The 27,170-nt window shown below is 42.7% G+C and overlaps 1 protein-coding gene across 1 annotated transcript in view; it reads left to right on the forward strand.

Annotated features, from left to right (window-relative positions):
* LOC120066186 (fatty acid 2-hydroxylase-like) overlaps positions 1 to 26,107 on the forward strand; it is a 39,462-nt gene extending 13,355 nt beyond the window's left edge. The window contains exons 2-7 of the mRNA XM_039017372.1: positions 19,510 to 19,593; positions 22,319 to 22,461; positions 22,681 to 22,781; positions 22,941 to 23,113; positions 23,387 to 23,639; positions 23,860 to 26,107. Coding sequence (XP_038873300.1) covers positions 19,510 to 19,593; positions 22,319 to 22,461; positions 22,681 to 22,781; positions 22,941 to 23,113; positions 23,387 to 23,639; positions 23,860 to 23,927 — 822 coding nt within the window. The 3' untranslated portion in view covers positions 23,928 to 26,107. The remainder of the gene's footprint in view (positions 1 to 19,509; positions 19,594 to 22,318; positions 22,462 to 22,680; positions 22,782 to 22,940; positions 23,114 to 23,386; positions 23,640 to 23,859) is intronic.
* The last annotated feature ends 1,063 nt before the right edge of the window (positions 26,108 to 27,170 follow it).

Here is a 27,170-nt window from a genome sequence, read left to right on the forward strand (position 1 = left end):
TACTGCCCGAACCATTCACGTCTGTAGCCATAAAGTGCTTTGAAAGGCCGGTCATGGCTCACATCAACACCATCATGCCGGACACCCTAGACCCACTCCAATTTGCATACCGCCCCAACAGATCCACAGATGACGCAATCTGAATCGCACTTCACACTTCCCTTTCCCACATGGACAAAAGGAACACCTATGTGAGAATGCTGTTCATTGACTACAGCTCAGCGTAGTCAACACTATAGTGCCCACAAAGCTCATCACTAAGCTAGGGACCCTTGGACTAAACACCTCCCACTGAAACTGGATCCTGGACTTCCTGACGGGCCGCACCCAGGTGATAAGGGTAGGCAACAACACATCTGCCACGCTGATCCTCAACACTGGGGCCCCTCAGGGGTGCGTGTTTAGTCCCTCCTGTACAACCTGTTCACCAACGATTGCATGGCCAAGCACGACTTCAACACCATCCTTAAATTTGCTGACGACACAAAAGTGGTAGGCCTGATCACCGACAACGATGAGACAGCGTATAGGGAGGAGGTTAGAGACCTGGCAGTGGGGTGCCAGGACAACAACCTCTCCCTCAATGTGAGCAAGACAAAAGAGTTGATCGTGGACTATAGGAAAAGGAGGGCCACCCAGACTATTTACATTGACCCCCCTTTCATTTTACACTGCTTCTACTCACTGTTTATTATCTATGCATAGTCACTTTACAAATTACCTCGACTAACCTGTACCCCACGCACATTGACTCGGTACCAGTACCCCCTGTATATAGCCTTTTATTTTTTACTTTAGTTTATTTAGGAAATATTTTCTTAACTCTATTTCTTGAACTAAATGCTCAAATCAGTTTCGGTTTTCAAATCTGTTTAGGACTACTGACTGTCCAAACAGCAAGCTACAAGTGACCAAATCGAATTTGTGTGTATTCAGGCTAGGGTTGCACATTTTTGGGGAATATTCAGAGGTGGAAACTTTCCGTGGGAATTAACGGGAATATATGGGAATTATCGGAAATATATGCAAATGAATATTAATACCATTTAAGGAAGGACCAGTTGCGCTCTGAGGAGGCTGATGTTGGTGGGATTTGGAGGATGATGGAGGCAACAGGGGAAAGAGCCTCAGATCCACAAAGTCCCTTCCACCAGTTGGCTGATGAGATATGTTGGCACGACTGCCATATTGTATCACCATCCCAAATCCCTTGCTTGGAAGTGTAGTTCGCCAGACTGCGAAGAACCTTTCCCCCATCCAGGCCAAGGTGGCGAGACACGGTAGTGATGACGCCATAGGCCTTGTTGATCTCTGCACCAGACAGGTGGCTCTTGCAAGCATACTTGGGGTCCAACATGTACGCTGCGGCGTGCATGGGCTTCAGCCAAAAGTCTTCACGCTTTTTGATGTATTTTAGAACTGCGGTTTCCTCTGCTTGGAGCAACAGTGAAGTGGGCAGGGCAGTACGGATTTCTTCTCTTCTCTTACAGTCTGAACATCAGACAGGATGGCATTGTCTCCCTCAATCCGTGCAATGGCTACTGCTATAGGTTTCAGGCTGCTTACCACTCTCTCCCAAATACATCATCCAGGAGGATCCTCTTGATGGGGCTGTCCATATCGGCAGACTGTGATATGGTCATTTCTTGGAAAGACTCCTTCCCCTCCAGGAGACTGTCAAACATGATGACAACACCACCCCAATGGGTGTTGCTGGGCAGCTTCAATGTGGTGCTCTTATTCTTCTCACTTTGCTTGGTGAGGTAGATTGCTGCTATAACTTGATGACCCTTCACATACCTAACCATTTCCTTGGCTCTCTTGTTCTCTTGTTGAGTGTATCCATTGTTTTCAGTGCCATGGTGTCCTTGAGGAGCAGATTCAATGCATGAGCAGCATAGCCAATGGATGTGATGTGAGGGTAGGACTCCCACTTTAGACCAATGTGCCCTTCATGTTTGCAGCATTGTCTGTCACCAGTGCAAATACCTTCGATTGTCCAAGGTCATTGATGACTGCCTTCAGCTCATCTGCAATGTAGAGACCGGTGTGTCTGTTGTCCCTTGTGTCTGTGCTCTTGTAGAATACTGGTTGAGGGATGGAGAGGATGTAGTTAATTATTCCTTGCCCACAAACATTCGACCACCTATCAGAGATGATTGCAATACATTCTGCTTTCTCTATGATTTGCTTGACCTTCACTTGAACTCGATTGAACTCTGCATCTAGCAAATGAGTAGATAAAGCAGGTCTGGTTGGAGGGGTGTATGCTGGGCAAAGAACATTCAGAAATCTCTTCCAATAAACATTGCCTGTGAGCATCAGAGGTGAACCAGTTGCATACACAGCTCGAGCAAGACATTCATCAGAATTTATCTGACTACATTCCTTCATTGAGTCAAAAACACTTCTGATTCCAGGAAGACCATGAGCTGTTGCTATCGATAAGGTGTCTGATTTTTCATTTTCACTTCGAATAGAAGTAGAGGGACTTTTGTCAGAGGTTGCTTGTTGTGAGCGCTGAGGGAACTTAATGCACTTGGCCAGATTCTGCATCTTTGTTGCATTCTTCACATATGATTTGGCACAGTATTTGCAAATGAACACAGCTTCCTTCTACATTAGCTACAGTGAAATGTCTTCACACGTCAGATAGTGCCCATGGCATTTTCCTGTAAAGATGAGAAAAAAATGAGTAAAAAAACTCCAAATACAATTCCATGTTGTAACGTCTGCTTCCAACTCACACTCTCAAACACATACATCCCCTGAACGCAGCTCACTCTCCAGATCCCAATCACCTGAATTCTGATCACCTGTTCACACACCTGTATGTCTTTATCACACACTATTTAGTTCAGTTCTTTGCACCTCATCATTGTGAGGTATTGTTTGTTTTGTGACACACTTCTATTCGGAGCTCTGTTTTTCCCAGCAATTTAATCCGCCCGTGTATGATAGTTTTTGCCTGCCTCACTAATGACGCCTTTTGCCTATTCCCTGCCTGTACTTAACTTATCGGATTTCCTGTTATCAACCTATTGCCTGATCTCCCGGACGACGTTACTAGCCTTTTCCCTGCCTGTACTATTGCCTTTTTGGACCCCCTGTGTATGACCTTCTGCCTGGCCCTGGACCCAGCTACCTGCCTCCTCCTGTGGTCCTTTACAAATCAACACCTACTGCGCCCTGCGCTTGAAACCAGCTCTCTGTTTCCCAATGTGTTCATTACACATGTACAGATAAATAGTTAAGCAGTTAGATTAAACTCCTTTGTATGATAAATGTTTTAAAATGAAACATGTATGGATACAGGTGCATTAACACTCCTCAGTTAGCAGGCTCAAGCAAGCTAAAACCCACATGTTAGCAAAAACTAACTAGCAGAAATTGTTAACAAGTTAGAAATAATTTAAACACACTTTGCTGTAGGCTACTATTTACTAGTTAACAAAAATAATGTATGTCATATAAAATATATTCACCCCACCCAGTATTGTAATTAAAACTTACCAGAAAGCATGTAGTCCTTGGCCCAGACAGTGTAGTAGTGTGGGCTCAATAGCATCTCATTAGTGTGCAAGATCTTGAGAATCAGCTGTACATGTGATGGAAGAGTGCACTGCACATGTGATGGAGGACTGCACTGTGCATGCAGAGGGTTGCAATTACATTGAATTGGGGATAGTTTAACCAAAATATGCCACAAGACCTAAAATTGCCTTATGTGTATCCCACAAAAACAATTCACTGTTATAAGCTAACTTTTTGATGAATTTAAGCAAAATTACCCAAATTCCAGGGCTTAACTTTCCATGAAAATTTCCAGAAAAATGCTGGAAATTTACCGGAAAGTTTCCGACCCTTTGCAACCCTAGTTCCGACAGCATTTCTTTTCTGACAAGGCTACACTAGTTGTCATAGTAATGATGTGTTTGTGTTCAGTGGTGTAGGCTGATTGGTGGTGGTGCTAGTGTTTCCTATCACTCAGAAGTTATGTAGCAAGCTAAGGTAACAACAATGCCTGCCATGGACGTTTCTCAGTTGCTTTGCATTTTCAAAATCATTAGGGTAAGAAAAATTTTCAAGCCTCAAAGTATAAGATGATCCAACTTTCAAAATGAGTCCTTTTTGGCTAGCCACGGCAGTCAACTAGCTAGCCAGGGAGCTGTTTAGTTTTCTAGCATAATCACTAATTTGTTTGTAAACAATTAACAAGCTAGTTAGTTACCACATGTTCTTGTCAAACTGTCAACAGAGCAGCTAGCAAGCAACAAGATATTCCAAATAGCAGTCTAAAACACTTGAGGGCAAATAAATCAGATTTGACCATTCAGACACGTCACATGGCCAGGAATCAGATTTGTATCGGATTTCAAATCATCTATAAAGGTGGTTTGAAATGTGTCTTGAAATATCCGATTCCATGTGCTTTTTGGCTCTTCAGACTGCAGGAAAAAGAACAGATTCGAATCGGATATGCAAATAAATAGTCACTTTTTGAGTCACTTCAAACTGCCAATGTGAACACGGCTTCAGAGACTTACCCAAAAACAAACATGTAATGACTCAGGGGGTTGAAAACTTATCTAATCAAGATATATTAGTGTTTTAGTTTTTGTATATATATTTTTTAATTGTAGCATTTTTCATCCACTTTGACATTATAGAGCAGGGCTGCCCAACCCTCTTCCTGGAGATCTACTGTCCTGTAGGTTTTCAGTCCAACCCTCTTCCTGGAGATCTACTGTCCTGTATGTTTTCAGTCCAACCCTCTTCCTGGAGATCTACTGTCCTGAATGTTTTCAGTCCAACCCTCTTCCTGGAGATCTACTGTCCTGTAGGTTTTCAGTCCAACCCTCTTCCTGGAGATCTACTGTCCTGTATGTTTTCAGTCCAACCCTCTTCCTGGAGATCTACTGTCCTGAATGTTTTCAGTCCAACCCTCTTCCTGGAGATCTACTGTCCTGTATGTTTTCAGTCCAACCCTCTTCCTGGAGATCTACTGTCCTGAATGTTTTCAGTCCAACCCTCTTCCTGGAGATCTACTGTCCTGTAGGTTTTCAGTCCAACCCTCTTCCTGGAGATCTACTGTCCTGTATGTTTTCAGTCCAACCCTCTTCCTGGAGATCTACTGTCCTGAATGTTTTCAGTCCAACCCTCTTCCTGGAGATCTACTGTCCTGTATGTTTTCAGTCCAACCCTCTTCCTGGAGATCTACTGTCCTGAATGTTTTCAGTCCAACCCTCTTCCTGGAGATCTACTGTCCTGTATGTTTTCAGACCAACCCTAATTTAGCATATCTGATTCAGCTAGTTAAGGTCTTGTTGAGCAGTTAATTAATAGAATCAGGTGTGTTAAATTAGGGTTGGACTGAAAACCCACAGGATGGTAGATCTCCAGGAAGAGGGTTGGACTGAAAACACACAGGATGGTAGATCTCCAGGAAGAGGGTTGGACTGAAAACATACAGGATGGTAGATCTCCAGGAAGAGGGTTGGACTGAAAACCCACAGGATGGTAGATCTCCAGGAAGAGGGTTGGGCTGAAAACCCACAGGATGGTAGATCTCCAGGAAGAGGGTTGGACTGAAAACCCACAGGATGGTAGATCTCCAGGAAGAGGGTTGGACTGAAAACCCACAGGATGGTAGATCTCCAGGAAGAGGGTTGGGCAGCCCTGTTATAAAGTATTGTGTGTGGATTGTTGACCAAAAAAGTCAATTTAATCCATTTTAATCCCACTTTGTAACAACAAAATGTGTAAAAAGTCAAGGAGTGTGAATACTTTCTGAAGGCATTGTATTTTTATGTGTGTGTGTGTGTGTGTGTGTGTGTGTGTGTGTGTGTGTGTGTGTGTGTGTGTGTGTGTGTGTGTGTGTGTGTGTGTGTGTGTGTGTGTGTGTGTGTGTGTGTGTGCATAGGCTTTTGTGAATGTTGGCTGTCTGGCCTGATGTGGCCCTCCACAACTCTTTAGGACAGAGTGCCCTCTGAGAGAAAAAAGCTCCACCAGTGGGTTGATGATAACCTTTTGGGAGGAATTTGTGAGGGCAGTCGGTGGTGCCTCAGCCTCGAAGGAATGTTTCCTCTTTATGGATCTGAATCACATTTTTTCTCTCAAAGGCCTTATTGTCACTCATCCCCAGGGACATGACCGAGCATTATGCAGCAGGCTACTGAGGGGGTGGAAACTAGAGCGCCTCAAACGTTCAGTTTGAAGCCGCCATCTCATCTCCTTTTGTAATTTGACAGCAGAATTAATCCATAAAGTATATTTTATCTGCTGCAGTTGGCCTAAGTTTATCATTGTGAATGCTAGTGTTGTTTAGCTTCTGCTTCCATGGAGACAGTTGTCACAAGCCTTCAATTAGCACACATCTTCATATGTAGGTCCCTCAGGTAATGCTCTACAACTGCTGGTTCAAGTCAAAGGGTGGTGAGGGAATAGGATGATGTAAGTGGGGAGGAGAGGGCCGGAGAGAGAACAGGTTGTGAGGTCCAATTGATTAAGACGCAGCACAAACACAGCCGGCATGTTTCACCTGTCCTGTCTGAGGATGGCTGGCCTGCTCTGCCACAGTAATTGCAATAAGATGTGGCATGGGCCCCATGGGAGAGGCAGCAGGGGCAGAGTTGAAGAGGTGAGACTGTCGTCACCAGGATATAGAGAGATCCAGGGGGATGTCATTGGCTAGTGTGGCAGGGTAGTCCCACACATGAGGAGCACTGAAGGCTGGCAGAGACACAGCTGCCTGTGGCAGTGCTGAGGGGTGGGGGATGCCATGCTACACTGTTGCTTTATTTGTCTCTGCAGCCTCCTGATTCTCCTTACCCCTCCCCATCAGGAGAGCCAGGGATAGTCAGTTTCTCGCTCACAGACATCATTTTGTATGATTGCAGACCAACTCATTAGTGATGGGGGAAACATCAATACAGTTATATTATTTTTGACAATATATTGCAATGTTATTTTTGACAATATGGTTATCTTATTTTTGCACTAGTCGGCTGTATCTGTGCCACTTTTTAAATAGCGAGCCAACATGTTTTTAGCACGTATTTTCATGACTGATCAAAACTCACTTTTTCACTGCTCTCTCTTGTCCCTCTGCAGCAGACATGATCAGCAATATGTTTGGAACATCGAATCACAATAAAATCGCACTATCAAATCTCAATACATATAGAATTGTGAGAATCGCAATACGTATCATATCGGCACCTAAGTATCATGATAATATGGTATCGTGTGGACCCTGTCAATTGCCAGCCCTACAAAATATACTGTAGCTGTTTAGCTAATAGGTTTTTGCTAACATGTTTAGTTAATAGGACACTGCACAGGTCAGATTGTATAGCAAGGACAGACACAATGGTAGACAGGTGCATAAACACAACAAATAGGGCAGGGCCAGATGAATTAAATGGAGATAAAACCAAAGGACAAATATCTGTGTTTAGTTTCATGTTAGTGAGTTGTTAACCATTGTTAACCACTAAGAGGACAAAAGGAGCTCTCATTGTCATTTCTCCCATAGCTCTGTTTATTTCTAACACAGGCCTCTCTCCGCCTCCAGGGCCTTGAGGGCCACTATACTAGAGCCTGTCTGTTGGTATTTATATAGGAAGGACCTAACTCTCAACGCCAAGTCAAGTTCATTGTTCAAGCACCACCCAATACCAATTATCTGTCATGTGTATTTATAAACGGCCTATGGCTAAATGGTAGTAGCGCTATAACAAAAACGTGTTTTCTAAAACAAACCATTAAAGGGTGGGTGAGCAAGTTTGGAGTGAATGACTGAAGGCACACCCTGGCCCAGCATTTGGCTCATGTTAGGCGTATCTTGACAAGCTATGGTGATCAGTAGTTTAGCAATTGCTGAGTAACTGTAATCTTGGGTGGGAGGTTATTACCTCTCCCTTTTAACAAAGTAGAAAATCCATCTGGGTCAGCATGAACAGGAGCCTATCATTCCATTACTTACTTCTTCTTCTCCAAAACACATCCACACACCCTTTAAACCAACAATATCAGTGATTAAGAGGAAGATAAATCTCTCTCATGCTGAGCTAAGAGCACGTAGAACATATAAAATTATCTTTTTATGCCTATGCTAATATCAGCGTTGTCCTGGTCATTTATGATATACATGTTAGCACACATGAACATGTGGATAGACCTTTGCACCTGGCTTTCCCAATCTGTGAGCTATGAACTTTTACCTGCCACTAGTTATGAATCTGTGTATTGAAGAATCTCCCCAGTTTCCATGTCAAGAGATTTTCTGTGGTTGTCTGCTGCTCAGACTGAATCTAGGTCAAAACTCACTGGTCATCATGCCCATATCGTGTTTGAAGTCTATCATGGTTCTCCTGGTTTATTGTGGTAATATAATGGCAGTCTCTTGTCATACTCTGTGTATGTAGTAACAGGACACTCGGTCCCAAACGTCTCCAGCTACAGTTTGTCTCTGATTATAGTACCATCCTCATCCGCCCAACTGAAAGAGAGAGAACACGATTGCGTGTGTGTGAATGAAAGTAATCTTAATTTCTTACCAGTCAGGTTTGACTGGCTTTGTTACTAAGAGAGGCTGAGTGATCCTGCTAGCCTGTGTGTGTGTAAGGAGAGGAGAGGGAGTCACACACCTCCACACCCTGTCACTGTTTCTCTCCACAATGTCTTCCACAATGAAAAGTCAAACGTTTTGTGAAAACATGTTACTCCCCTGAACGGAATCATTCATGCAGTTCCGTTATATAGCAGACATATTTCTACAATTTAAAACATCCTTTATGGGACCGTTTTTACACTTTAATAAACAGCTGAAGTGACTTTTATGCAAGGTGACTGTTGTGACTTAAAGGAATGTGGGTTCTGTAAGTGACCTAAATTAAGTAATTAAGTCAACTTTAATTACTTCATTACCCACTTGCTGAAATTAGTAACTTGAAGCCGAGACGTGACAAGGTGGTAATTTCATACCCAATTGGCTCAGCGATTAAAGAAAGAAAGAGAGAGAGAGATCTGTAAGAGAGACTGCTTTTACATATTCTAGCAGAGCCATTTTAACTGATGTGTGAATGAGATTGAGACTGATCTGACAATGACACTCAGTAAATGGTTCTTATGGACATGTGTGTGGCGAAGGGGAAGTATACTTATCTCTAAACTCTGTAGCCTGTCCGACTGTGTACCCCGGCACAGATATGATAGTGATGGTTAACCATTAACTAGGATGAGTCACATGACCTCTTCACTGTGACCAGGGATGGAACTATTGATGACATCTGGGATACACCTTTTTTAACTGACTTACACAAAATCCACCACCCACCTGCTGTGACATAATGACCGGTGATACTGTTACTTGAATAATACTGATTGTGTCTGTCTGTCGTGTCTCCTCTTGTTATCCAACTACTCTGGCTACACCATTACGGCCTCCAGTGTGGGCTCAAGGACTCCAAGTGTGACTGTGAACTTTGAACCTGTATCCACATTGGAAATGACCATACAGCCCAACCCAGCAACTGTTGGCAAACACTTGAATAATCTGCTTGATACTGTTAAAAAGAAACTCCCTGCTTTCTCTCACTACTCCTTTATACAACAAGCTATCCATCCATAATCTCTCACAAAAGCCTTGACGTAACATGTATTGAGATTGTGTCCTGTTCCCTCTTCTCAGCCATTGACTCACCCCACTCATTATCAGAGCTGCTCTCTGGATAGGAGCAACACTAGCCTGTTATGTGTAGGCCTACTTCTAGTCCAGTACTGTGCCCTTATGTGAGCGCCAGTGGTTGCCGGTTTTGTCTTGACAAAGAATATACAAGGCAGGATTGTGCTGTGGCTCTGGCCAGCTGGGTGGGCAGTTGTTCATATTGCCTGTCTGTGACCTCACAATTCCCCATCCTAAACCAAGCATTCCCCTCCCAAACCACGGGCCCCCGCCTTCCTCTGCCACGCCCATCCGCCCAGTGCCCCACCAACACACTATGGTCCCTGTTCTAATGGTACCAGCCTGGACTAGGGTCTCCTCTGTCCATCCCCTTTGTTTTTTGTCACTCATTCTTTCCTTAATTCTCCTTCCCAGCCTATTAGATGGAGGACACACAGAGTGCCTTATTACCGTTCGCTCCCCCACCTCTCCTCTCAGTGTAGGGCTGAGAGGACCGGGAATGAAGAAGCTCTATTGTCTGACTAAATGACTAAAATGTAACTGCTCAGTTCTCCCAGCCTGCATGCCTCCACACCAGCTGCAACCAGAGACAATTACCCCCATTCCCTTGAAACACTCAGACCCATACTGTAGAAGTAGCAATAGGGGCAGTAGTATAGAAACATGCAGTGCAGGATATCTCTTATAATTCATCTTCGAGGTTTAGTCACCAGAAAAGGTCACACATCTTATTTTTGAATGAGAATATAGTTTGATGTCTGGCAATGTGAAACTAAGCCTAATTTTTCCATTACTGTCAATGCCCACACTTGGTTCCCTACTATGAATACAGGAAGGTTTGGTATAATAAAGCTATAAGGCACGAGGGGGTGTGGTATATGGCAAACATACCACAGCTAAGGGCTGTTCTTAAGCCCGACGCAACGCGGAGTGCCTGGATACAGCCCTTAGCCGTGGTATATTGGTCATATACCACAAACCCCTGAGGTACCTGATTTGCTATTATAAACTGGTTACAAATGTAATTAGAACAGTAAAAATAAATGTTTGCCACACACGTGGTATCTCATATACCACGGCTTTCAGCCAATCAGCATTCTGGGCTCGAACCACCCAGTTTATAAAAGGAATTATAAATCAGGTGGTTCTAGCCCTGAATGCTGATTAGCTGAAAGCCGTGGAATATCCGACCCTATACCATGGGTATGACAAAACATTTATTTTTACTGTTATAACTATGTTTGTAACCAGTTTATTTAAGTGATAATGCCCGAGAAGCCAGTGTTTGGAGGATATATTGGCATGGGTGTTAGGCCAGAGATGAAGTTGAGGGCCGGCAAACCTTGCCAATACATCCTCCAAACACCAGCTTCACTTCGAGGGCATTATCACTTTTATACAACGGTTTAACACCATATTCAAATAATGATTGACATATTTTTAAAAACATTATTTTGATGAATTTATTCATACTATTCCATCCTTCCACAAGAAGGTTTCTACCCAAGCCGGCTGGTCATTCATTCTATCGGTTCGGTTGCTAGAGACGCGACCCAGTCGTTCAGTCTTTTTGTTCTGTTATCTATGGACGCGACCCAGTCGTTGGTTGTAAATGTTCCATTGCCATCCTGGCTGGGAACATTCTTATCCTTTGCTTGCAGCCAGATTAACAGAAAAGTAGTGGGGAGTGGGGAGAACAAGTATTAGATACACTGCCGATTTTGCAGGTTTTCCTACTTACAAAGCATGTATAGGTCTGTAATTTTTATCATAGGTACACTTCAACTGTGAGAGACGGAATCTAAAAAAAAGATCCAGAAAATCACATTGTATGATTTTTAAGTAATTAATTTGCATTTTATTGCATGACATAAGTATTTGATCACCTACCAACCAGTAAGAATTCCGGCTCTCACAGACCTCTTAGTTTTTCTTTAAGAAGCCCTCCTGTTCTCCACTCATTACCTGTATTAACTGCACCTGTTTGAACTCGTTACCTGTATAAAAGACACCTGTCCACACACTCAATCAAACAGACTCCAACCTCTCCACAATGGCCAAGACAAAAGAGCTGTGTAAGGACATCAGGGATAAAATTGTAGACCTGCACAAGGCTGGGATGGGCTACAGGACAATAGGCAAGCAGCTTGGTGAGAAGGCAACAACTGTTGCCGCAATTATTAGAAAATGGAAGAAGTTCAAGATGACGGTCAATCACCCTCGGTCTGGGGCTCCATGCAAGATCTCACCTCGTGGGGCATCAATGATCATGAGGAAGGTGAGGGATCAGCCCAGAACTACACGGCAGGACCTGGTCAATGACCCGAAGAGAGCTGGGACCACAGTCTCAAAGAAAACCATTAGTAACACACTACGCCGTCATGGATTAAAATCCTGCAGCGCACGCAAGGTCCCCCTGCTCAAGCCAGCGCATGTCCAGGCCCGTCTGAAGTTTGCCAATGACCATCTGGATGATCCAGAGGAGGAATGGGAGAAGGTCATGTGGTCTGATGAGACTAAACTCCACTCGCCGTGTTTGGAGGAAGAAGAAGGATGAGTACAACCCCAAGAACACCATCCCAACCGTGAAGCATGGAGGTGGAAACATCATTCTTTGGGGATTCTTTTCTGCAAAGGGGACAGGACGACTGCACGGTATTGAGGGGAGGATGGATGGGGCCATGTATCGCGAGATCTTGGCCAACAACCTCCTTCCCTCAGTAAGAGCATTGAAGATGGTTCGTGGCTGGGTCTTCCAGCATGACAACGACCCGAAAAACACAGCCAGGGCAACTAAGGAGTGGCTCCGTAAGAAGCATCTCAAGGTCCTGGAGTGGCCTAGCCAGTCTCCAGACCTGAACCCAATAGAACATCTTTGGAGGGAGCTGAAAGTCTGTATTGCCCAGCGACAGCCCCGAAACCTGAAGGATCTGGAGAAGGTCTGTATGGAGGAGTGGGCCAAAATCCCTGCTGCAGTGTGTGCAAACCTGGTCAAGAACTACAGGAAACGTATGATCTCTGTAATTGCAAACAAAGGTTTCTGTACCAAATATAAAGTTCTGCTTTTCTGATGTATAAAATACTTATGTCATGCAAATTAATTACTTAAAAATCATACAATGTGATTTTCTGGATTTTTGTTTTAGATTCCGTCTCTCACAGTTGAAGTGTACCTATGATAAAAAATGACAGACCTCTACATGCTTTGTAAGTAGGAAAACCTGCAAAATCGGCAGTGTATCAAATACTTCTTCTCCCCACTGTATATCCATAAAAAGGATGCCAGCTGATTCATGATTTTGACTGGCTGAGAAACGCTGCCTGCTTGTCTGTCTCGTCCCGACATGTTCATTACTATGGGACAGCTGGAGAATTTGAATATTGAAACAATGTTGCAAATGTCAGAGAGACAGACAGCAAGGTTTATACAAATCTCCGCTGTTGAAAACAAAATGTTAGTCTAAAAGAAATGTGAGATAATATCTAGATGCTTTTTATAGTGGAGATCAAGTTTATAAATTGCCTGGCTGAGCTGATGAGACAGTGGATTGCGCAGTCAGATGGAACAGAGTAAATAGGCATTTTAACGTCATAGATTTAGCTGGTGGTAACTTGTGACATAGACACCTGCTGGAATGCTGTTTTTACCAATCAGCATTCAGGATTAGATCCACCCGTTGTATAAAATAGCAATAGACACCTCTGGGGTTTGTGGTATATGGTCAATATACCATGGCTAAGTTCTGTATCAAGGCATTCTGTGTTACATCGTGCATAAGAACAGCCCTTAGCCGTGGTTTATTGACCATATACCACACCCCCTCAGGCCTTATTGCTTAATTGTACACCCACAAACATCTGAGATGAGTGGTCCATGACCTTTGAGTACGTATTTTGTTAACCAAAATTGTATGCTGTGACCAGGGGTGTGAAAAGTGTATAGTACAGTATTTGCAAACTCTAACAGTAATTCAATACACCATGTAATCTCTGTCAATATTCCTTGCGTTCTACACATTGTGTCATAGTTCACATAGTAGGAGTATACACAGGCACAACCCTATTCTGTGTAGTAGACCTAGTCAGATTTATGCCGGTGTGTCTCGCCCCAAGCAATGAAACTAATGTGTGTGTATGTGACTGTCTGTTTTCACATTTTTAGACTGAGTAGATGTCTCAGAGAGAGAGTGAGGGGACACTGTACTGTACGCTATGAGCTGATGGGAGGCCCTCTGTCCTCTCCTCTACTCTGATGTGCTGTTGATGTGTTACCATGGTGAGGCCTACCTGAGTGAGTGTGTTCAGTGGATGGGAGGTAAACTGGTCTGGTCTGGATGACCTTACTTAATGGACCTGCCTCTCTCTTAGCAGTATCCATCCCTCACTTACCCACCCTGGCTGAGCAAATTAAAGCCTTCCGCTCTCTCCTCTCCTCAGGCCCTCTCCCATTTCAAAGCCCTACACACCCACAGTACACACCGAGACACTGCTCTGCTGAAGGCACTTTCAGTCTAGAACTTCAACGGATTTTTTTACATTTTTTTATTAAAGTATATTATGGCTTGCTATAAGTATCAGTAAGCTAGTTGATTTACACACTTGTTGGCTCTGACGCCTGTGTTCGGTTCACAATAACTTACCCTAAAGTTCAGGTCCATGTTAAGAGTGGCCATATTTCCACACATGCTGGTTTCAAATCAAAGCCATTGCCCAGGGTGATTTAAAAACTAGGCCCTGAACAATTATTGCCAGACTCCAATTTGCTGCTGATTCCAGCCAAGCCTTCCAATAAGTCAGTGAACTCAACTCAGGTTACGATGTAGAATCAGGTCAGGTGCTTCTACACTTCTTCACTTTCTCAGTGGTCTTATGACAATACTCTCTTCAGACTTCTCTGGGAAATAATATGTTCTGTTCCTCTTCAGAAATGCTAACACACCAGCTGTAATATTCAATGGTATTTTTAGTGTTGTAATACTTTTTTTTTTTCAATTGCTTTGGTGCAGTTTTCAGAAGTATGTGGTACATTTTCACAACCCTTAGTGCAAAAATCAAAGCAGATCATCAAAAAGGTAGTTGTTTCAAAACTTTTTCAATTGACTCAGTACAACAGACATTCATAGTCAATTTTTCACCAAACTTAATCAGTGTTTGATGTTCGCCACACATCATGAAACATGATTACAATACAGGTGGAAGGTGTATGATTGGGCGACAGATAGACTAACGGTTAGAGCGTTGGGTCAGTAACCGAAAGGTCGCTGTTTTGTCTATCCAAGCCGACAAGGTGAAAAATCGGTCAATGTGCCCTTGAGCAAGGCACTTAACCCTAATTTGCTCAAGCGTGTACCACTATGGCTGACCCTGTCAAACAGCGCATTTCACAGCACCTATCCAGTGTATGTGACAATAAAACATTATTTGTATTTTTTTATTAACAAAAAATTGCCATCGCCATGAGCGTGCCACCCTCCTTCAGGCAATGGATGAATGAAATCAAATCACATTTTATTTGTCAGATGCGCCGAATACAACGAATACACCTTACAGTTAAATGCTTACTTACAAGCCCTTAAACAACAATGCAGTTTTAAGAAAAAATAAGTGTTAAATAAAAGTAACAAATAATTCAAGGGCAGCAGTAAAATAACAATAGCAAGGCTATATACAGTTGGTACCAGTTCAGAGTCAATGTGCGGGGGCACCGGTTAGTCGAGTAATTTAAGTAATATAAACATGTAGGTAGAGTTAAAGTGACTATGAATAGATAATAAACAGAGAGTAGCAGCAGCGTAAAAGAGGGGAAGGGGTGGGGGGGGCAATGCAAATAGTCTGGGTAGCCATTTGATTAGCTGTTCAGGAGTCTTCTTTAAAAATGTTTTTTTTTAACCTTTATTAAACTAGGCAAGTCAGTTAAGAACAAATTCTTATTTAAAATGACAGCCTAGGAACAGTGGGTTAACTGCCTTGTTCAGGGGCAGAACAACAGATTTTTACCTTGTCAGCATGGTGGATTCGATCTAGCAACCTTTCGGTTACTGGCCCAACGCTCTAACCACTAGGCTACCTGCCGCCCCAAAGCCTTACGGCTTGGGGGTGGAAGATGCTAAGTCTTTTGGACCTAGACTTGGCACTCAGTAATCACTTGCCATGCAGGAGCATGCAATTACATCAATACAGACCAATGTCAGGCTTGGAATTGCCATGCCAAAAGGTTTTTCCAAGGTGCATGAACAATGAGGACATTAAGTGCTTTACTGCGATGTCAATGAGAACCTATGACCAAGTGCTCAAGACAGGATTTGTGCATCAATGAATGTGAAAGATGTCTTCAATGATCACATATGGGATAGAAATGATGGAAATTTGATTTTCTATTTTTATTAAAGCCTTATGTGAAAACAGTGTAATGTAATGTAGCATAGTACTTTCAAAGGGCAATTGTGAATTGTTTGCTATAAAATTAACTGGATGTTAAAACAGCTAATCAGTTCAGGTGCACTAATACATTGAACTATCAGTGTGTCATAAACCAAATATTAAAACATGCTGAAGCTCACATATGAACGGTGTGTCTGCCTCTGGTGCCATTAAAGTCTTGCCTATGTGATCATTAACTTTGTATTTTTTTGTGCATCTGTTTATAACTTGTAATGAGTTTCCATCATGTGAGTTGACATGTTTTTTTTTGCTTGTGTGTTGTATTTGCATTCAACATAGTTTTTAAGTAAGCTCATGGAACACATTTATAGTGCCTTGAGAAAGTATTTTATTGAAATGTATTGAAAATGAAATTCAGAAATATCTAATTTACATAAGTATTCACACCACTGAGTAAAATACATGTTAGAATCACACCTGTAATCGCTGCCAAAGGTGAGTCTTTCTGGATAATTCTCTAAGAGCTTTGCACGCCTGGATTGTACAATATTTGTACAATTCTTCGAGCTCTGTGAAGTTGGTTGTTGATCATTGCTAGACAGCCATTTAAGTCTTGCCATAGATTTTCAAGCCAATTCATGCCAAAACTGTAACTAGGCCACTCCGGAACATTCAATGTCATCTTTGTAAGCAATTCCAGTGTATATTTGGCCTTGTATTTTAGGTTATTGTCCTGCAGAAAGGTGAATTTGCCTCCCAGTGTGTTGGAAAGCAGACATAACCAGGTTGTCCTCTATGGAGTTGTCTGTGCTTAGCTCAATTACGTTTATTTTTATCCTAAATAACTCCCTAGTCTTTCCCAATGACAAGCATACCTATAACATGATGCAGCCACCACCATGCTTGAAATTATGAAGGGTGGTACTCAGTGATGTGTTGGATTTGCCCCAAACATAACACTTTGTATTCAGGACATAAAATAAATGTATTTGCCACACAGAGAGGGAGAGAAATAATAACGTTTTGGAACTTTTTGTGAGTGAAATGTTTACTGTTCATTTTTTAAATGTTTTGTTTCACTTTTGTTTATTATCTATTTCACTTGTTTTGGCAATGTAAACATATGTTTCCCATGCCAATAAAGCCCTTAAATCAAATTGAGAGAGAGATGGTGGAAAAGGTTGGAGGAGGCAGAGAGTGAGATGTGGTTAGGATTTAGAGAGAACAAATGAGGTGTTGCGTAGCCGTGGAGATGTGAGTAAGAGGGCGGGAGTAGAGGAGGATTGTGGTTAATCATTTGTATAGCTGGAGAGTTGAGATAGAGAGAGCTGCCGATTTACACCTGATTAATATTGCACCTGTCTGACTCTGAGAGGAGTTGCCAGGCAATGGCTCGACCAGGGAGAGCTGAGAGGGGATGCCCGGGAGAGAAAATGAGATGGCCTCGCCTTGTCCCTGGGAAAGGAGGGGAATGGGAAGACCATCACAGGACAGACATGGTGGGAGGGATGACACTGAAAGACAGGCTCTACCCCTAGATCACAGGGAGGCTAACCTTCACCAGGTAGTTTAGGTCAAATTTGTTGCTCAAGAAACCACAGATCAACTCTGTGACAGGAGGGTTTAGACTAGGGTCAATAAAACCATCTCTTACCACCACTCGTAACTTGAGCTATGAAATTCACCTTCAGAAATGAGCATGGGATTCATATTGGAATATTCACCTGCCCTTTTATAAGAATGAATGATGGAATCAAAAGTTATTGTTGAAAAGTAAAGGATGGAGGTGTGTTCCGTTGTTAAATAGTTACTTTGTCGCTTTGTGTAAATAGTCAACACCCATAGTCAACACCCAATGGTGGGCATTGGGTTACAAGCTGAGGCATGCCTCTCTGCCTATTTGTTTTAATTGTACAAACTCCTCACGTTACATATCACCAAGCTTGACAGCATGGCTATCCAAGGATCTAGTTATCCCTATAATTTTCACCCACTTAGTTTTATGACAACCTATAATATGGCTGAATCATGATGATCAGCTGATAGAGCTACCCTTTTGAGGAGATTACCTGGTCCTGAGCATAAACCCAGACAATCATGTAATGTGCCCTGAGACATAAAATGATGCCTTACCAAACAATATGAACCGAAAGGAATGCGTTTTATGATAAAATCAGGGCTGTGTCCATGTTACGTCCTTCCCATTCTTCAGGGCAAATGACAAAGGCAGATCTATATGCTCTATGCCTCTGACTCATACAGTCAATAAATGGGAGAATGTACTGTGCCTGTTTATGAGTGAATGCAGATAACATCTGGACATCATGAGTGTAATGGTGGACACTGGACATCATACTCAGTCCATACAGGTGGCAACACTGATACTAGTAGTTGGCAACGCTGATACTATAATGCCATTAAATAATCTGGAGTATAGCCATGGGGATGTGCAGAAACAAATACCTGTTATGATTCGCCACACACACATCTAAACCAAATTGTATGTCCCCATGGTAACATTATATTGTGAATAATTTGCTTTAGTTTCAAGGTTTAATTTCACATGCACAAGTAAAGTAAAATGCCTTTCTTGAAAGCTCTAAACCCAACAATGCAGTAATCAATATCAATGTAATACTAAAAATAACATAAGGTAGAACAAAAACACTCAAGCAATAAAAACAACATGAGAAAGTAAGTAAGCATACTACTGTATATATAGGGTCAGTATGTTCCAGTACCATATTTACAATGTGCAGGGATACTCGAGTGATAGAGCTATGTATAGGGGTAAGGTATTAGGATATGATAAACTGAGTAGCAGCAGAGTATATGATCAAATCAAGTCAAATCCAATCACATTTTATTGGTCACATACACATGTTTAGCAGATGTTATTGCGGGTGTAGCGAAATGCTTGTGTTTCTAGCTCCAACAGTGCAGTAATATCTAACAAGTAATATCTAACAATTTCACAACAATACACACACATTTAAAGTAAAGGAATGGAATTAAGAATGTATAAATATTTGGATGAGCAATGTCAGAGCGGCATAGACTAGAATATAATACAGTATATACATATGAGATGAGTAATGCAAAATATGTAAACATTATTAAAGTGACTATTGTTCCAATTATTGAAGTGGCCAGTGATTTCAAGTCTATATGTATATAGGGAAGCAGCTTCTAAGGTGCTCGTGATAGCTATTTAACAGTCTGTTGGCCTTGTATGTGAGTGAGTGTACGTGGTATGTATAGAGTCTGTATAAATGTATGTGCATATTATGTGTGTGTGAGCAAATTATGAAGTGAGTGTTTGTGCGTGTGTGTTGGGAGTGTCAGTGTGTGTGAGTGCCTTAATGGACATCCTGCCGATGTTCGCATTTTGAATTGCATCTCACAACCGTTGTCTCTCATTGTCTCCTGTTGTTCCACAGACAGTGAGGGAGAGGAGGAAGGAGCACACCGTGGACGAGGAGCCTTCACCCCTCAGCAAATGCAGTCAAGTCGACCTGGACACGGTGAGAGAAAAATACATTGAGAAAAAGGGAGAGGGAGAGAGAGAATCAGAAAGAAAACTGGAAGAGGAAAAAATAAAGATCTAGAGCAGTGTTTCCTTTTTGGGTTACTGTACCACCAACTGAATTTAGCTCTGGCCGGAGTACCCCAGAAGTACCCCCTCGTGCATTCTACCAGTAGGCCTATGGTCTCATGAGTCTTCTCAAGTACCCCTGGCTAAGAAACACTGATCTAGAGGATGCCCGCACGGTCCTCTGGACTTCCCTCTTTGATCAGGCTGAACATCAAAACCCAACCACTGCAGGCTTTCAGCCAGGCAGGAAGTGACAGGTGATCATATCAGGTGTTGGTTATGGGGTTCAACTACAAGTCAGAGTTGAGCTCAGATCCCAGAGCCATACTGGGTCGTCATTGGCCCAACACTGTGACGCTATGTCTCCACCCTCGAAGCATCGTTACCCATCGCTCCACAAAAGCAGAGCAAGGGGAACAACTACTTCAAGGTCTCAGAGCGAGTGACGTCACCGATTGAAACGCTATTAGCGCTCACCCCGCTAACTAGCTAGCCATTTCACATCGGTTACAAAGGCAGTGTAGCATGCAGCCAGGGTTGTGCAACATCAATGTGTCTGGTCCAAGGCCCTTGAGTTCAACGCTCTTGCTGCTCTGACTGTGGCCTGTGAGCTACAGTACACTGCTGCATTGACACATAGGGTGCGTTCGTAAATTCACTCTGGCTATCTACTCTGATTTCAGAGCACTCTCATCTGAGTGTGCCGGAGTTCAGAATAACTGATGAATTTACGAATGCTCAACTCCTGTGGAATATGTCCGGTGTCAGTTAAACATCGGAGTAAAAAGATTAATGAAATTGTTGCCAGCAGCACAGTAATAGTCACAAAATGCTCTGGATAACATGAAAACAGCCTAACCAGCTCTGCTAGGGTGAGAAAAATGGTCAGAGTGAGGTGTTCTCTCATGTATGTCTGGAAGTAGCTAGCAAGATAACTTTAGCCAGTTAGCTTGGGTGCTTGACTGCCGTTGTGAGGTCAGAATGCTCTGATCAACCCTACTCCTCGGCCAGAGAGTCCAGTGTGGGCTCTGAACCCCACGAGAGCGAAACGCTCTAAATTTACGAATGCCCAGAACACACTCGGCACTCTCTGGCACTCCAGAGTGAATTTACGAACGCACACATAGAGGGAGAAGATGGAGAGAGTTGAGAAAGATGGAGACGTGACCACGCACAGTCATTCACCCGGCTTTGCTAAAAAATGTGTGCCCACCCGTTTTCACAGCTAATTATTGAAGACCATGGGGGAGCTGCTTCGGGGCATTCATAATCATAGCTTATGACCGTTTGTAGGTGATATGAAGATATGTGGAAGGTTTATCTGTGTTCAGTATAGATAGACAGGGTACGGTATGCAGGGAGAGGTTCCTTTGTTCTCACTAACAGAACAGGTCTTTCTCAGGCCTTAGGAATGTTTTTGATTAGCTAGTGGATAGCAGCGAGTCACCTTCACTTTGCAACAGGGGCAGCCAGGGCCAGCTGTGTGTGTTTGTCATTGTGATGCATTGAGCGATGGCATGATGCTTGGCATTGCTTGTCACGTACCTAGTGCAGCGTCTCTTCTCTTGGCTCATTCAGCTCTACGTACTTACACAGTGGAGGAATCTGTGGCCTGAATACCATGACACTTTTGTCACTCATTGTTATATTATTGACCTGTTTGTTTGCTTTTCAACACATACCTGACTGAAACCCCATTCCTCACTTTTAACCTCCTACCCCAAGACAATCGATGTCCTCAATGAATGGTTTGTTTACATTTTTGTTTCTCTAAATTGATCCAACCTTGTCTACTATACTGCCCTCCCAAGCAAAAAGGAAGTAACTGCACATTTGGTCTAAAAATGAGTTGGTCATTTTTGCTACATTAAATACATGCTTAATCATGTGGACAAGTATCCTGCTTCTATTGTGTTGTGTTTTGGAGAAAGTGGGGGTCATGTTAGCAGTAACTGCATAAAGTTACTGTGAAACCAAAGTAAATAAAAGTAATTTTTCTCTGTTCCACGCTATGAGCAGTTACTGCCTTTTTGCTTGGTAGGGCAGTATAGTAAATAGATATTTCACGCAGTCTATATAAACCTGACCCATCCTATAATTTATTACAGTGCAGAAGAGACCATGACTCTAAGAACAAGCCCATCTCAGTCTGCCTGGTCTCTATCCAAGGTCACGTTAATGGTTAAAGGAGACGTTTAGTAAAGGGTATGGACAGAGATATGATCTGCAGATCCTTCACAGAGATTAGATCACGTGTTTATCAGGGAGATGAACCTTTACTTCCTGGGTCTGAAGTGTGGTGTGTTGGAGACTCTTTCCCGTGGACATCTGTCTCAGTCTCTCTACCGCCAACTGCTGGACAGAACACCATCAGTCAGAAGGGCCAAGCCAAAGTGATCTCACTGTCACAGTTATGACTGAAATAAGTTATCGAGTCCAATTTCCATTGGATTTCGATTCTCCATGAAAAATATGTAGTTTGACAATTCAAGCTTTTAGGCAGAAGTGGTGGTAATGGGGTTCTAAAACATTAGAATCACCTTGTATTGTATGATGCTGTATGTATGTATTGTACTGTTGTGTTGTGTGCTGTAAGCCTTAAGCTACTGTACTGTGTTGTAAATTGAGCCGTGGCTCCCCTGCTATTCCTGCAGGACCTGGTGGACTGGCGGAGGCCCCTGGCCTGGCAGGTGGGCCACCTTGGAGAGAAATATGACACCTGGGTGCACCAGCCTGTGGACCGGCCCATTCGCCTGTTCGGGAACGAGTTTCTAGAGGCCAGCACTAAAACGTCCTGGTAAGAGAGAAGAATGTACACTTCGGGATGGTTTTCCAGACACAGATTAAGCCTAGTCCTGGACTAAAAGGCTATTTTAATGGAGACTCTATTAAACATACTTTTAGTCCTAGACTTGGCTTAATCTCTGTCCGAGAAATCGGCCCATACAGTGTAGAAATGCACTTACCCCAGAAAGATAAGCTTGGGTTTAGATAAGTCATGATTGTCTGCGTGTAGGTACATGGTCCCTACTGTGTGGATGCCACTGGTGTTCTATCTCAGCTGGTACTGCTACACCACCTTGGCACTGGAGACAACCAGACTGTTCGCCAGCACAGGTAACAGACCCAATCATATCTCTCTGTCTCTCTCTGTCTCTCTCTCTGTCTGTCTCTCTCTCTCTCTCTCTCTCGCCAGCCAGCCAATTCATGCTTTTCCCCATGTACAGTCTAGTAGATATCTATATCCTGTATCTGTCCCACCACCTCCCTCTCCAGACTACTCCGTCTTGGTGCACAAGTACAGCTTTCCCCTCATCTTCATAATGGGCATGGTCATGTGGACCTTCATCGAATATTGCATCCATCGCTTCGTCTTCCACATGCGCCCGCCCGCCCACAACTATTACCTCATCACAATTCACTTCCTGCTGCACGGACAGCATCATAAGGTGAGATACGGACATACACAGAAGAGTGAATGATACTCTGGAACTAAATGTTAAAAATCACTCATGTCTTTTTTTTAAACGGATAAGTACCTACATGTGTTTAATGCCTCTTTGGTTTATGATTAATTTGGAATTCAGAAACTTGGGAAACTGCAGAAGGATATAATTTTTGCCATATGCTTAACTGATAAAACCAACTTTTTCAGTAACTAGTCAATGTCTATCTGCGCCTGAACTAATACCATGGTTAATCCTGCTGTTTCCTCCCTCCAGTCACCCTATGATGGCTCCCGCCTGGTCTTTCCTCCTGGCCTGGCCTCAGTGGTAGTAGGCAGCCTCTACCTGCTGCTAACCAAGTCCTTCCCCGAGACCCTGGGGGTGTCCCTGTTTGTGGGGGGGCTGTTTGGGTACGTGGTGTACGACATGATCCACTACTACCTTCACTACGGCTCCCCTCAGAGAAACACCTACCTGTACAGCCTCAAGGCATACCACGTCAAGCACCACTTTGAGCACCAAAGAGCAGGTAAGGAGGACCAGAATAACTCTTTGCATCACCATACTTCTGTTGGCATAGTAACTTCTAATGAAGAGAATGAGGGACATAGAATGTGAAGTATATGACCTCAGATTCTTCATACGTCTCTGTAATTCTCTGTACTTCAGCTCTGTGTATGGTTCTTATATCTATTATACCTTATGACTCGGTCCGCTCACTGATGACATGCATTGGTTTCCCTCTGCAGGGTTTGGAATCAGCACCACATTGTGGGATCATCCGTTCAACACGGTGATCCCCGAACAAACCTTTTAGAAGACCCAACTGAATCTACTCTCCAGAGAGGGGTGACCTTCCCCCATCCCATTTACACCTGACAACTTACCCCTTCAACGACCCCACCCTGTGACTCCAGCATGTCCCTCTAAACTACCACAAACCAGTCTGTCTGTCTGGCTCACTGCTTCGCTGCTACAGCGCTACTCTCCTCTCCGAACAAAACAAAACACACCTCATGTTTCACCTGCTAGTCAAAGCAGGGGGGGGGGGGGGTCCGTAACAGAGAACATGTTTATATTTCTTTATTGTTTATTCATTTTGTTTATAATGGACAAAAGGATACAATTAAGATTGTATATGACTATGATGCAGTAAGGATGAACTTACATGCAGTCCCAGGTTCTAACGGTCAACATCCCACCAGAGACCGTAGAGAGAGAGATTGGAAAGTGAGAGAAGGAGTGTGCATGTGGAAAGAGAGGAGAATGAGTGATGTTTAGGAGGGTGAAAAGTGAAAGAGATTACACTTGTCCTTATAGAAGCTGTCCAAGTTTATACATTTACATATACCTTTAAGAAAACTCAGGAAAGTCCCTTCTCTATCCCTGGAGTGTTGATGCTGCAGAATGCCCTCCTCTATTCTAAAGGTCAAGCGTTACTAATGCTCTTCCCACAGAAAAACGCTTTTGACAGCATGTGCTCACCGAATCCAAAGATGGTTCATCTGTAGTGTCTTGCCTTCACTGGGACATTTCCATAAAAAAAATCTGTGGGAAGGTATGAAGGGAGCTGATTTACTCTTTCACTATGTTCATATTAATGTATATTTCAACATAATGTCTATTTGTATTAATTAATGGTATGACTAAATATATAGAAATATGTGTGCAAACAAAGAGATACTGTATCTTTCCCATTCCATCTCTCTCATATACACTGGTTTGTTGTTGACATGTCAAATGAAGCTTCAGAATGAGTTGATGTTTTACTAGGTGGAGAGAGATGGAGTCGGATGTATACATCCTGATTTCTGTGTGGATGGATGTATTGAAGAATGGCTGGATACGTGGTGTTATGGATACAGAACGCTGAGGGCATGAGACCGGTCTATCAGGTCTCCTGCTGTAGGGAGCAGCACGTGGCTAATGTGATAAGGTAAAGGATGGGGACGATTTATATTAGGACCTCACTATAGGTGCCCGTTCACCTCCCTGCATGTAGGGTGACGATCTAGCATCAGACTGAAGTGTAGGAGACCCTTGGTTCAGTTACAGGTTGATCCTCAGCTGTTCTGACTAGTTGTTTTCAATCCTGATGTTTCTATCTTCTGCATTCCATGTGTTTTTGTTCATTCCCTTCTTGATTTTCTTTACTGTTTTAATTAACCCTTGGGTGAAGCCACTACAGATGAGCCCAAATACTCCTACTGTTCCTCAGGAGACCATGGAAACAGACAGGGGACTGGGGCCTCACGAAGCCCATGTGGTCTCAGACAGTGATTTGAACCATTAGTTAGGTCATGTTAGTGATACTATATTGCTACAGTAAGGAAGGCTTCCGGGGGCCACAGTCTCCTATCACCTTGATGGGGGTGATTTATAAGACGAGAGTAATTCTTCATTGCAAAAATATTGTGTGTAATCCAGCATGTACTTAACTGTATAAAAATTGCAGTGGGAGTGGTCTGTTTGGAACTCAGGTCAGGGTCAGGGGTCGGGGTTGGGTTGGGTTGTGTTCACACTGTATTCAGACAGAGAGCGGTCAGCAGAGGATCAGTAAGATATCCAGATTAGCATCAAGGACTCACATTACAGTACTGAGATGATGCATGTTCAAACCAATATTTGTACTCATGCTTATGATGACTTTTGTATGATGAACTTTTCACATGACTTGATAAAGAACCAACAATTGTTGTAATGTTGATAATGATAATAATGCTGAAAATAAGGATGATGTTGATAATGATAATAATGATGATGTTGATGCCCCCTCTTCCCTGCCCTCCCCTCAAGCTTCTGGTTGGGTTAAAGTAATAATACATATATATATTTATAAACAACTTGTAAACTTTAATACTGTCAAGTGGAAATATCTCTGCTAAATTATGCATTTAAATAATTTTCCAAATCTGTTTACCATAATACATATTTTAACTTTGTCTATGCAAATGCAGATATATCTGTAAATAAATGCCTGTATATTTCTGATGATCACTTGTTTTTGAGCCAGCCCATTTTTGTCTTCTAAATCTACTATTATAAAAAACAAATTATAGTCATGTTGATGTACTGTACTGAACTCTAGATCATTGTTATTCTTTCCCTTTAGTAATGGCTGGTAATGAACGATTGATGTCATACAGCATACTGTACATATCCTCTAGGATCTGCTGAGACACTGGTCTCAGAACAGAGGACCCTTCAGTCATAAACAACAGAGAGCTAAGGTATGCTATCATCTGGCACATTGCCCCGCCATAATCAAATAAGGAGGCTAATAGTGATATAATCCATCAAGGAGTATATTTATTTAGTATAATTCAGAAGGAGCTTTGTCACAAACTCCACTAACTCCAGAACATTTTTGCATTTATATTGAATAATTTCTTTAAGCCTATGTTGAGTTATCTTTTAAAAGCTCAATTTACCACCAATGTAAAATATAGTCATTAAATATGTATAGATGTGCAGTATGAATACCGCCTGCTGAGTAGTTCATTAGTGTGGCAGCTGTGGTCTGTGAGTCTGTGAGAGCTCTGTGGTAAAGGTCTGCATGGGACTGATATCTTCATTCCACTACCGCCAGCTCCTGCAGCTTTTCCCACCGCACCCGCTCACTTCCAATGTTCTTTTTGTCCCACTCTCACCTGCTACCACAAGAACTGGTTCCGAACCCGACCGCAGTACAAATGTTGTTTTAGACGTAGGCTATGGGATGCAGCTCGCTTGGCAGCCAAGGTCCCAGCAATTTTGGGCCATATAGGCAATATAACAATTCGCTAAAATAACATAAATTAAATTACCAGAGATTCTCACATGGCCCATTATATTAGGCTATCGGTATTACAGGGTTATACCTATCAGCTAATAGGCTAAACATAGTTTTAAAGCACAGGAGGCCAGAAAAGAGCTAATGGAATGGCATCAAACCCCTGGAAACCATGTGCTTGCTGTACGGTGCTTTCGGAAAGTATTCAGACCCCTTGACTTTTCCACATTTTTGTTACGTTACAGCCTTCTTCTAAAATTGATTAAATAAAATAAAAATTTCAGCTGC

The sequence above is a fragment of the Salvelinus namaycush genome, chromosome 21 (assembly GCF_016432855.1).
Source record: "Salvelinus namaycush isolate Seneca chromosome 21, SaNama_1.0, whole genome shotgun sequence".
In the NCBI taxonomy this organism is placed as follows: Eukaryota; Metazoa; Chordata; class Actinopteri; order Salmoniformes; family Salmonidae; genus Salvelinus; species Salvelinus namaycush.